This window comes from Dendronephthya gigantea, unplaced genomic scaffold, assembly GCF_004324835.1.
Source record: "Dendronephthya gigantea isolate DGI-Jeju-01 unplaced genomic scaffold, DenGig_1.0 000016F, whole genome shotgun sequence".
In the NCBI taxonomy this organism is placed as follows: domain Eukaryota; kingdom Metazoa; phylum Cnidaria; class Anthozoa; order Malacalcyonacea; family Nephtheidae; genus Dendronephthya; species Dendronephthya gigantea.
In genome coordinates this window covers 1,246,572-1,258,718 of record NW_021163026.1, presented here as the reverse complement: position 1 = coordinate 1,258,718, position 12,147 = coordinate 1,246,572, and the positions used below count along the sequence as shown (strand labels likewise).

General features: G+C 37.8%; 4 protein-coding genes across 4 annotated transcripts; 2 read left to right on the top strand and 2 right to left on the bottom strand.

The window, feature by feature from the left end:
- Positions 1-412: 412 nt before the first annotated feature.
- LOC114520745 (ethanolamine-phosphate cytidylyltransferase-like) lies at positions 413-2,530 on the top strand. Its single transcript, XM_028541084.1, has 4 exons — positions 413-502; positions 582-1,547; positions 1,816-1,970; positions 2,079-2,530. The coding sequence occupies exons 2-4, from the start codon at positions 669-671 to the stop codon at positions 2,209-2,211; spliced, it is 1,167 nt and encodes a 388-aa protein (XP_028396885.1). The 5' UTR covers positions 413-502; positions 582-668; the 3' UTR covers positions 2,212-2,530.
- A 43-nt stretch (positions 2,531-2,573) lies between these two features.
- On the bottom strand, positions 2,574-4,044 carry LOC114520748 (serine/threonine-protein phosphatase 1-like). The gene has a single exon (XM_028541087.1). It carries the CDS (start codon positions 3,918-3,920, stop codon positions 3,090-3,092), a length of 831 nt encoding a protein of 276 aa, XP_028396888.1. The 5' UTR covers positions 3,921-4,044; the 3' UTR covers positions 2,574-3,089.
- A 136-nt stretch (positions 4,045-4,180) lies between these two features.
- Positions 4,181-6,928, top strand: LOC114520747 (ADP-ribose pyrophosphatase, mitochondrial-like). The gene is made up of 7 exons (XM_028541086.1): positions 4,181-4,325; positions 4,753-4,945; positions 5,145-5,252; positions 5,338-5,424; positions 5,676-5,781; positions 5,915-6,058; positions 6,336-6,928. The coding sequence occupies exons 1-7, from the start codon at positions 4,229-4,231 to the stop codon at positions 6,564-6,566; spliced, it is 966 nt and encodes a 321-aa protein (XP_028396887.1). The 5' UTR covers positions 4,181-4,228; the 3' UTR covers positions 6,567-6,928.
- Positions 6,929-7,268: 340 nt separating this feature from the next.
- On the bottom strand, positions 7,269-11,386 carry LOC114520746 (TRPL translocation defect protein 14-like). Its single transcript, XM_028541085.1, has 13 exons — positions 11,171-11,386; positions 10,834-10,901; positions 10,646-10,683; positions 10,363-10,400; positions 10,089-10,217; positions 9,893-9,987; positions 9,443-9,547; positions 9,175-9,252; positions 8,899-8,994; positions 8,563-8,656; positions 8,283-8,371; positions 7,985-8,100; positions 7,269-7,783 (listed from the first exon to the last, which is right to left on the bottom strand). The coding sequence occupies exons 1-13, from the start codon at positions 11,241-11,243 to the stop codon at positions 7,642-7,644; spliced, it is 1,161 nt and encodes a 386-aa protein (XP_028396886.1). The 5' UTR covers positions 11,244-11,386; the 3' UTR covers positions 7,269-7,641.
- Positions 11,387-12,147: the final 761 nt, after the last annotated feature.

The following is a 12,147-nucleotide window of genomic DNA, read 5'->3' as shown; positions in this document are numbered from 1 at the left end:
CTGAACTATTTTACTCATTGACTTTGGTTTTATTTCATCGGTTTTGAAATAGTTACTGTGAATTCCCAGTGGTAAATTAACATTTTTTAACATTCACTCGCCACGTCCACTGGGCAGGTCAAGGCAGTGAGCTGGCGTCTCAAATTTCGCTCCTGTGGCTCGGGCGGACGCCCGACGACAGTCGGGTCAAGCTCGTACACCAATTATCATAATTTTATTCATTTCTTATATTTTGAAAATTTAGTGGTTAAATTAAAATAAATACAGACGGTAGAGAGAACTAGAAAGAGTCCATGTCTACAAAACTATAAGTGCATATAGGAACAAAACAACCCCAAATAAAGCATAAAATTTCGAGGGTAAAAAGTGAAAATTAATTTTACAAAATGGCGGACAGCCATCGGATTTTGCCGTGAATATTCGTCGAAGATCTCGAGGGATGGAAAACTGTGCGTTTGCGTAGCTACAGGTGTTACCCGTTGAATATATCTTATCATCAAAGGTGAAATATTCATACGCTTTTCTCAACTTATGACCTCACTTGATATTGTTTTTTTGCTCACGAGTTGCATTTTTTATAGTATACATGCAGCGACAGCTTCTGGTGGCGTCTAAATCTTCTTAATCGTACATATAAAGGAAACTTTCGAAATCGTATAAATATCAAGATGGCGTCAAACGGAGATGAGATTCCAACAAAGAAGAAGAAACAAGTTCGTGTTTGGGCTGACGGCTGCTACGACATGGCTCATTTTGGTCACGCTAACTCGCTACGTCAAGCGAAAGCCATGGGCGACTATTTGGTCGTCGGCGTTCACAGCGATGCCGAAATAATAAAGCACAAAGGGCGACCAGTTGTAAGCGAGAAAGATCGCTACAAAATGGTCCGTGCTATTAAATGGGTGGACGAAGTGGTCGAAGGAGCGCCGTACGTGACCAGCCTCGAGACGTTGGATCGCTACAACTGTGATTTCTGCGTTCATGGCAATGATATCACGACGGATGTGAACGGAGTGGATTCGTATAGGTTCGTCAAAGCAGCTGGGCGTTACAAAGAATGCAAACGCACCGAAGGTATCTCCACAACCAATCTTGTCGGAAGAATGTTGCTGCTTACCCGCGATCACTTTCAGGTCAAATCCCCCATCGGTTGCCTGGATACGGATATGTTGGGGCAGGGTAGCTCGGATCCCTCCGGCAAGAGCCCGTGGACCTCTGTGTCACACTTCATGCCGACCACCCACAAGATAGTTCAATTCTCTGATGGCAAGGAACCGAAGCCAACTGACAAGATTGTATATACCCCCGGGTGCTTCGATCTTTTCCACACTGGTCATGTCGACTTCCTTATGCATTGTAAGGAAATCGGAGACTATGTGATTGTTGGCTTGCATACCGACATGGAGGTGAACCGGTACAAGGGCACCAACTATCCAATCATGAACCTTCATGAGCGGGTGTTGTCTGTCCTGGCATGTCGTTATGTTGACCAGGTTATCATCGGTGCACCATACACTGTCACAGCAGAGCTGCTAGATCAGTTCAAGGTATAGAATTAACAGTTAGAGCTCATTTACCAGGTCGGTTATAGCTTGATATGACCCTGATCTGACCATCATAACGAGGTGACATGCTAAGCAGCCATCAACTAAAAAAATTGTAATCAAAATGAAACATTAAATGGTTCTAACATAGGGCTTACATACTTCTATAAGTGGTTTGATTGGTATGTACTTTCAGATTTGTTTGTAGCTGTTGCAGTGGCCTTGCCAATTCTGTCTTAAATCTTCCATCTTCACAATTTTCTCTACCTAGGTTGACTATTTCTGTCATGGTATGACTCCAATTTCTGCAGACGTTGATGGAAACGATCCTTATGCCATTCCAAAAGCCCGTGGTATATTTAAGATTGTGGACAGCGTAAGCAATTTGACATCGGGAAAGATCATCCAAAACATTATCATGAACAGGTGCAGTATCTTATCTTTCAATATTCAATTTGATCCTCAGAGCTGACAACCAAGCGTTGCAACTGAAACCCATCTATATTTAAAACTCCATCAAAAATTCAATTTCAGGTTGACCTACGAAGAACGCAACAAGAAGAAAGAAGCAAAGGAGTTCAAGGTGTGGGAAGCCATTCAAAGCAAGGCGAAAAAAAGTCAAATCAACGAAGGAAGCGAAAAAGTTGACTCACCAAAAGAAGCATGAACTGCTACATGAACTGCTACATGAACTGCTAGGGTTATGTAGTAACCTTGTGCCCAGTTACAAAACATCAAATTTTTAGGAATTAGCTTTAGCCAACATTTAGTTATCCAATGAAACTTTAAATTGCTGAAAAGACAATTGAACTGACCAAATGACTTAGAGACAAATTATTTTGTTCTTAGAACAACTGTTAAGTTTTAAACCTTAGACATTATTTCTAATTACTAAATAAGTTTTACCACCGATTGGGTAAGATTCAGCTGTGATGTATGTTATAATTTTTGGCAAACGTTTGATTCATGCACATGGAATTGTTGGAACATATTTAAATCACTTAACATTCATAATAAACTTGTTCAATATCGCAAATTCAGTTATCTAACTATTGAATTTCTATGGCGAAATTTGCAGTTGACATTTTCTTCAATAGATACAGCAACCTACGGGCAGAATAGATTGGTATTTTATTGCCACTAGAAGCTACAGTTCACTAATGCCAATGTCTATTTTCATGTGGCAGATAAAAAATTAATGAAATATCAAAGTGTTCCCAATATTGCCTAGGAATTGACAGGTAGGTTTGTTGTTCTATCAATCATGCTGGGCCAAAGATGTCACTCACAATTAGTTAACATCCTAACTATTGTTATATAATAAAGAAATTAAGAAATTGCAATAACAAGGTGCTGTTGACAGAAAGTGTGTTCATGCATGAATGGAAAATGGTCAGATATGCTATAATTATAAAATATATAGTTATATGAAAGTGTATGTTATCCTGATTTAGTTAAAATATATTTCTGCATAAGACTAAGAGATTATCTTCACATAAATCAACTGCAAGAATTTGGCAAATATTGTAAAAAGTTCGACACAATTTATGATTTAGAGTAGCATGAATGAGAGTCGACTGAAATAAACTGCCCATTTTGTAAAGGATTTTGATCATTAACATTGACCATAAACCCTGTCAGTTTTAAACCATATAAACACCCTGTGTCTAAGCCAATTGCATGCTTGTATTTCTGAAGCCGGCGCCTTGCATCATGGCCAAAGAAAACAAACTCTGGTCCAGGCCATTGGCTACCCCAAGAAATGCCATCATCAATGTTACTAGAACCACAAAGGCATTCTTGGACGTAATTTCGCATGTTCAACATGTCACTTGGATTTTGGTCTTGCAGTTTTACCCCAGGGACTAAACCTCCATGGACCACAATAACATTCAACAAAGGAATGGAAATTGTGAATGGAAGCCTTTCTAGAAATAACCATTCTTCCTGTGATAGTTGGGTTATCCAGGAATATTTACTGGGCAGTTCAGCAGTTTCGTCAAACTCTTTTAACCTATACAGAACAGCCTGTTCATGGTTTCCCCGTACTGAACATGCCATGGATCCAAATTCCCGAACCAGCCTGATTGTCTCCAAACTCTTTGGACCTTTGTTGCAAATATCCCCGACAAATACTGTCAAGATGTCTGAAACCTTGTCAACTCCAGCTTTTTCAAGTAATTCAATCAATTCATCATAGCATCCATGGACATCTCCAATGAAGAAAACCTTTTTGACTTCTTTCTGTAAATCCAACCTTACATGATATGCAGGAGGGAGACTACATACATTAGTTTCCTCTTCAACATGAAAATACCTCTGGAAAAATTCAAACTGGTCCAGATATGTTGTAGCAAAGGCGAGTGATGACAGCATCTAAAGGATCGTGTTTTCAACTCTATTTTACGCACAAACCTCAAATCTCAAACCCACGTATTTGTCAAAAAACTTTAGTGACTTGTCATTTCTGCGATCACTGTATGCCTCTCCGAGATCTCCCCCCGGGATAATACCGAAGCCTTAAGATTCACGGGGGCGTATCCGTTACCTTAGAAAACGGAACAGTCCAGGTGTCGACATAAAACGAAGATCCGTAATGCTGACTCGGCAATTCATTGTTTACTGTTTACATTCATTTTCGTTTTCGTTTTCAAAATATTTTAGTAAAAGCTGTTGTCCTTTTGATGATAATTTCTGTTCCAAATATCGTTCAATTGGCGAGGGCTCATCGGGGCTGTACCATCATTCCCGTGGCATTATTTACTTTCAATTTTCACTACGGTAAGTGTTGACAAAATACTGCATAAAAAACCCAATATTTTATCAATATTTTTACGGTAAAAGATATTTATAAATACAGTAAAGGCAAACTCTAGCGAGTTTTGGGATGGGAATACAACCTTCCTTTATAAACGCAAGTATTAGCCTAGCATTATCAAATCGTATTAAAGATTTACACACCTATAATCATTTAAGAACCTAGCAAGCTTATGCGAGATGGATATTTTCTGCTAAAACTGTCTGTTTTTTGAACACATAGTACACTCAATACTAAACGCCAAATGCACTTCACGTAAGCAACAATATCCCCCAGAGATGTTCGCTTCAACAAGCTTGGCCACTCTGTTAGCCCTTGAAGAGCCAGCTGCCCAGCTCTAGTAAATTATTGTTGGTAGCTACTAAACTTCATATATTCGACCTTTTTCAGTTGTTGTCACAAACCGGAGAAGAATGCATACAAAAGCTCGTGGACCTAACTATCCTGGGACATCCCTGGTGAAGAAGTGTCAAGTTGGAGATGAGTTTGTCAAGTGGAGTGTTGCATACAATGATTACAAACCAGTCGAGTACACCAGTGATACTGTTTTGAGTAAACCCTTGTGGGCAGATCCAGACATAAGGTACCGCAGTGTCAAGATATTTCCACATTTCAAAATCAACCACATGGGAACTATTGTAGGTATATCCAAAGTATGCCTCAGATTTTCGGTGTAGCAAATCAATGCTGTATAGCCATGTTAACCCATGCATTGACTGATGCTAATTTCCTATCCATGTCACTGATATATATAAACCTTTTCGTCATGTTCCTTTCCTCAGCCAATGCAAACCAGAACCAGCTTTTCAGTACAACAGCAGAGATGATCACTACAATGTTGATAGAACCAGCTTTACAGGAAAATACCAAGTTATTGACGACAGACCCAGGTAAAATTCAGTTTAACACACTGCAATTGATGCAATCAATAGATGGAGTGAAACAAGAAATTATACAAGACGGTATTTTTTCTAGGAATCCAATGGGTCGTACAGGCATGACTGGCAGGGGCCTTCTTGGAAGATGGGGACCAAACCACGCTGCTGATCCCCTTGTAACAAGGTGAATAAGATAATCTATCAGGTTGATCCAATAAAAAATCAATAAACTAATAAAATATAATCAATAATCTTTTTCAATAAAAATAGTAATCAATGCCTTTTAACCAATCAATACACCTAGTGAACCCAAATAAATATGTATCTACTGTAATTGGTATAGTCGTTGTAATCAGTATATTCAATATAATCAATAACTTCCATATAACCTAACAAAGCAACTGTATACTGTGTAACCCCCAAATTTATTTGTAGGTGGAAAATCAATGGTAAAGGCCAGCGCGTACAAGAGAATGGAAAACCAATCCTGGAATTTGTTGCAATCAAAAGGAAGGACAATGAACAATGGGCCATTCCTGGGGTAAAATGAATTCTTACAGCTCTGTGTGACCACTTGTGTTCTATACTTCATCCTTGCTCAATACCGCTTTGTGATAGATTTACTGGTTATGACCATCAAACAATTAATCCTCATCCTTTGCAAAACCACATAGGGTATGGTTGACCCCGGCGATACAGTCTCAGCAACATTGAAAAAGGAATTTGGAGAAGAAGCTCTCAACTCACTAGAACTTTCAGAGAAAGAACAAGAAAAACTGCACAGCATGTTGACGAAATTATTTCAGAAAGGACAAACGGTAATACAAATGTTGAGATGATTGTTGTCTGACTTTGGAACTAGACAAAGCCAAGTATTTGTCCTTGCCATGACTTTACAAACCAGGAAACATTGTTTCTGAAAGGTGAACACAAACCACAAGGGTGAAGTAAGGTTTTCTTGCCAAGTTTTCGATATTGAAAAAAGCAGAAAACATCTTTTCCTGTAGCCTGAACTCTATCAATGGTCTTTGTAGCCACATTTCCCATTGTGAAAGATTATTTCTCAAACACTGTTTCTTTGTTTTCTCTGTCCAGATTTGGAGTGGCTACGTGGATGATCCGAGAAACACAGACAACTCATGGATGGAGACGGTCGCTGTGAACTACCATGATGAGCTGGGTGAGGTGTTCAGAAAGTTTCAGTTGCAGGCAGGGGACGATGCGGGTGATGTGAGGTGGTTAGAGGTACGAGGGGATATCGAACTATATGCCAGCCATAAGGACATCCTCGAAAGAACAGCAAGATTTCATTTTGCATTTTGGTGACCAAAATGATCCAGTTCAATCAATTTTAAGACTTTGAAACGACTTTCCTTATTTATAACTGTAGGTTTTAACAATTCTCAGGTTTTATTTGTCTGTAAATAGGCATAGAACTTCTTACCACAACTAAATTACCAGTCATGCATGGATATGGGTGGACACATTCCAAGGCGGTAGCGCGCAAGAGGTTTGCTCAGTAAGAGGTTTGATAGAGATAGAAAGAGAAAAGAACTCCCTCCTATTTCTATAATCATAGAGGTTTAAACTTTCTTGTGTGCTATTGAGTATAAGATAGTTATCTTCAAAAGAGGCTATCTGAATTATTTTATTTAAAATAAGACCTCGTAATTATTTTAGGCGCTAGCAAAGTCTTTCATTAAAACATATCTTCTTTACTAGAGAGTTTGCATGTGTTTATATATAATTTAATTTTGAAATAACTTACTAAAAGACCACGTACCACAGTGTAACACTATGATTCACTACGTGTGCTAGACTCTATCATATTGGCTGATATATAACGGTAATCTTGACGAAATACTATTGACGAAGTATTGTTTTAAAATAATCCGAATACGTTTTTTGTCTGTACGACTCCTCGATAACCTTTAGCAAAATCGCAAACTATGGCATATCTTATGTGACTATTAAATAGGGTATATAGGGTATATACTATTTACTGTTACATATTTATATTCTGAATAGAGTACCGTACATTTTTGCCTTAAAAAAGTGTTACTTTTCGTCATAAACATGTTCTATAAAATGCGGTAAAAGTAAAGCGAGGCTATGCTGGGTTATCTGCTCGTTAGGCCTAGTTCATACGTTTTGGTCGCGTCGAATGCAATTCAAACAATCGATAATGAGATGATAATGAAGCCTAATAAGGTTTACGATCTCATTATCTATTGTTTGAATTGCATTCGACGGGACCAAAATGCGACGTATGAACCTTAGGCAGTTTGCAACTTGGAAAATTAAAAAATTTACACCTACATATACACAGTACTTATAAATATATAACCACACATGATTATGACAACACGGCGACAATCACGCAACAAATACGTTACCCAAGTCAGGAATCGTCCACGGAGAGGTTGTACATGGAATAGTCCTTATCATTCGTTATTTCCTTCTCGATTTCCAGGAAATCTGGCAGCGGAAGGTCGCTGCTCCGATTCGTCGTGTACGTTTCCAGGATTATCAACCCTTTACATCTGCAAATAAATTGATTCAAAAAATATTCAGAGTCTCCCTGATCTTTTACAGAAGTTATAATTAAGAGCTTTCCAACAAACTACATTGTTGTGAAATATGAAAGAAAAACACAATGTTAACTGAATGCCAATTTTCACAGTCAAAAAATTCAGGTGCAAGGTTTAGTTATATGACCCGCCGTTTCGATATGCAATTCTCACCTTTCATTGCACGGCTGACAGTAGCTATCGAGTTGGAAATATTGATTTTGCCACAGAAAACAAGTTCGTCTTTTCACCACTGATTTACGGGTCGGGTCCCGCTGTTGTAAAAACATCTGAAAGAATCGTTTTCATTATAAGTTTATCTTTCCTGCAATCTGATTCGTCAACAACTATCGCAACATGTGCGAGCTAATCAGATTAATCAGTCCATCTACCACAAGAACCAATCAGATTGAATTATGTAGAATGCATCTGAACAATGAATCTCCTGGGAAAATATGAAACATACATGTACCTCGTAATCTCTTGATGAAATAATCTTTCTTCGTTCGACTGTTTGGTCTTTTACAAGCAAGCGTACCGTATGAGTGTAGGTAAAATGTCCTGAAAGAGGCAAGTGTGGATGACAAAGCTTCTCACCATTAGACCAATGCCTCAAAGGGAACCTGTCATTTTACTTGGCCCAAGGCAAGAACTAATTACTTTGCCCTTGGCGCTAGAAAATATACCGTGTTTAGCCACGATATGGTAAAGTGAGAAACAGGCACTCGTGTGTTCTTGATAAGAATACCTACCACCTTGTCCTCGTTTTCGGATACGAACTTGCGGACCGCCCGCGGCGACGAGGTAGTCGTGTTGAACGTCAAAATCTTGGTATGGAGGAAAATCCTGTAAGAAATAAGAGCGATAATTACCATCCGTTCCTAGAGGTCCAGGAAGGATAATCTCTTATTGCATGATCCATGTTACTACAGGAGAAAACCTGAATTAAAATAGCTTTATTTATACTGGATAGCTCTATCAGTTCTAAACTGTTCTTCCTAGAGGTCCAGTAAGGATCATCTCTTATTGATCCAGTGTTACTACAGGAGGAAACCTAAACTAAACTAACTTTATTTATACTGGATTACCTCAATATTTGGAGGTTTTGAAACCAAGAATTTCCGTTTCTTGCTGTCCTTGTCGAGACGGTCGTTTATATCGATCCCAATCTTTGCGCAAACTGCCTAGAAATGTTGTTCAAAGATTTAGCTTCTCAGTTGGACGCTGTCAATCTGTCTGATTCACTTTTACTTCGCATTTTTCATCCGCCAGAAGACAACGACGGTTGGCGAACAATATCGAGCGTGATTTTCGGGCAAACCTATATACTAGCATGATTTGTATGCATGGTATAATGAACTTACTGCAATGGTTCGAGAGACTTTGTCGTTGAAATCTTCAGAATTTTCAATGACATCAAAATATGGATGACCAACCCAGGCCTGGAAAAAGAAATTCTCTTGATTTTAAAAACACAAGCTTGGAGATCTATCACAACTTTATTTCACAACTTTAATCGCTCTTAATCTATTGGCAAAAACTTGGCAATCTATTGCAACTTGATTTCATTCATTTTAATCCAATCCGCCACTTCTGATTCTAAGGTCAGACACAGCAAAAATTACCACTCACCTGACAAGCTTTATCATCCAATTCTCTGGCCAATGCTAGTCCTTCCGTTCTTGTGTTGTTATTTTCCAACTGATAAAAAGCCGTCGCGCCCTTCGCTGCTGTAACCTAAAGCGATTAAAACGCTGTAAGTTGTACGTTTGTAGATAAAATGATTAAAATCCAACATGCCCCTAACACAGAACTTCAAGACATTCCAAGTAATCAGTGATTAAATTAAACACCTCGGCTACAAAGACTATGATGTTGCAACATGTCGGATGATTAAAACAAAGCAGTACAAGCAGCATTAATGTTTACACCACACAAAATAATCTGGGTTAGTTTTTCAATTTGACTCAAGAACCAGTCTTGGAAAAGGGTCACATTGCAAACTAATCTATTAACTTGTAAAATGGTAAAATCTGGGCCTGTGTCCAAGGGGTACAAGGAAAGGGGGTGTGAGTGTCTTACAAGATGAATGACTTGATTGTATCTTTCATCACGAAGTTTCACATTGTTCCAATTATTTTTCTTCAAATATGCCTGCCATTCTTCTTTGGACACAACTAGAGTAAAAAAAGATACCGAGTTTAAATTTTTTTAAATGGCATAAGTAATTATATGAACTTGGTATATATAAAAATGTCATGTTTCAGAACTAACTCACATGCTGAGGGATCCATGACTCCGCGATCACAAATAATCAAGCAATTCTGGTTGCAAGATTCTGCCAGCTCAAAAAACGTGGTTTCCAATTGGATAATGGTTTTCAACAAATTCTCTTGAAATTTAACACCTGGATATAAAGCAAGGTAGTTTTATATGCCATTCATTGTTAAGAGTTGGGTAACTTGGGTTGACCAGGTATTCTATGATTACTTCATACCATCTGTCTTAATGCATTAAAAAGGTTTGTACAAAACTAAAATTTTCATGCTTACGTTGATCAGAAGTCAAATCTGGGAACTTTACTCCACCTCTACAAAATGGACATTATATAATATTGAGTGTTTAATTTGTTAATTGACGTACAACATGTTATTGTTCAATAGAGGCACTCGCAGCGTCAAGTGATTCTAAGTTATTTAAAGTATGGTGGATGGTATCATGGTAGTCCTAGATACACAACCAAGATAATATGTAAGTGCAAAAAGTTTCAATAAAGACTGCAAGACCTTCAAACAACCTCACAAAGTAACAACAGGGCATGCAAATGACACTCACCCAAGTAAAATGGTAGAGGCTTCAGGTACACGAAAGACCTTCAGAATAGAAATGATCAAATTACGATTTGCACATACGTTACAGTTTAATACAGATATTAAAGTGAGGTAACATCATGCAAGGGTTTTTTCATCATCTATAAAGCGCTGGCAGTATAGGTAGACTTTCTATTCACAAGCAAAAACTACCTTCCATCCTAAGTTTTCAAAAAATGTAGACAATCTTGCTTGAGAGGTAGTCTTTCCTGCACAAGGACCTAAAATACGTTACTTTAATATTAGACTACAACGACTTTATATAACGGAAGCGAAATTGCTTTCAGTGCGTTTCCCTGTTCATATTCGAGTTGTAATTTGTATTTTTGACTTTTAAATTACATAATTGCACAAAATATAACTTTATAAAGGCACAGTTTCGCCTAATTTTAACGACAGAACAAACATACATTTTATGAACCTAATATTTTGTCAACACGTGAATTGTATTTCGTCATGTTTACAAAACATCAAACAAATTAATACCTACCTCCAGTCAATGCTAGACGATAAATTTGATGCCCTTTTGAAACTCCATTCTCTGCAACACCATATTCTGCCATTTTTCTTGTAAAAGAAGTGAAGATTTTTAAAAGGATTGTAGAATGTTAGGAAATATTTTTTTGTTGTGAAACCTTGCGACTTTCTCGACCGGCGAATGCTTAAAAAATGCCGCGAATCACGTCCAGTCTTTCCCGCGCATTTCTCGCATAGACCAATTGCGAAACTTAGTAACCGCGCCTTCGCATAACATGGAAGCGAGGCTTATTGTGCAAAAACCAATATTTGTATTTTTTGCAGTACAAAGCTATCCGCCGAGTTATATGCCGGTTTTCGCCTTTGGTTTACGTATTTTTCGATACCTTTAAAGCTCGGTTTCATCGTTGTTATCATAGTTTTCAGGTGAGGGAGTTTTGCCTTTCATTTCAGGCGTTTTTGTGATGTTTTCATTAATTTTTTCGGCTGCTTTCGTCGGGGAAATATGGAAAAGGCCGACACAAACTCAGGTAAAAATTAAGTTTTTTCCAAACTATTTCGTCTCAAGTTTTAAAAATTTATTTCATTTTTCTTCCTCTTATTTGTGCAAAATTTGGCGATATATTATTGGTGCAAAATCTATGTTTTTGTGACAAAAATTATTGAAAACTCATGGTCGAACAACCACCATGTTTACATTTCTCATTTAAAATTATTTTACACCAATTTTATCGATCGATAAGCTGTAATTTTACAACAATTTTACAGCTTAGGAAAAAATAAGCAGAAATCTGTTGACAGAAACAATCGGAGATAAAATATACAACGGAGTTTTTTGGTTTATTTTCCCTGTGTATATAGACTACAGTACATGTGATGTCATGCCTACTCAAAAGCAAAACAACTCTTCAACTTGGCACACATGCATGACATGGATAGTAAAATACTTATTACCAAGACATAATATCATTCTCTATTTTGAATTGCCAT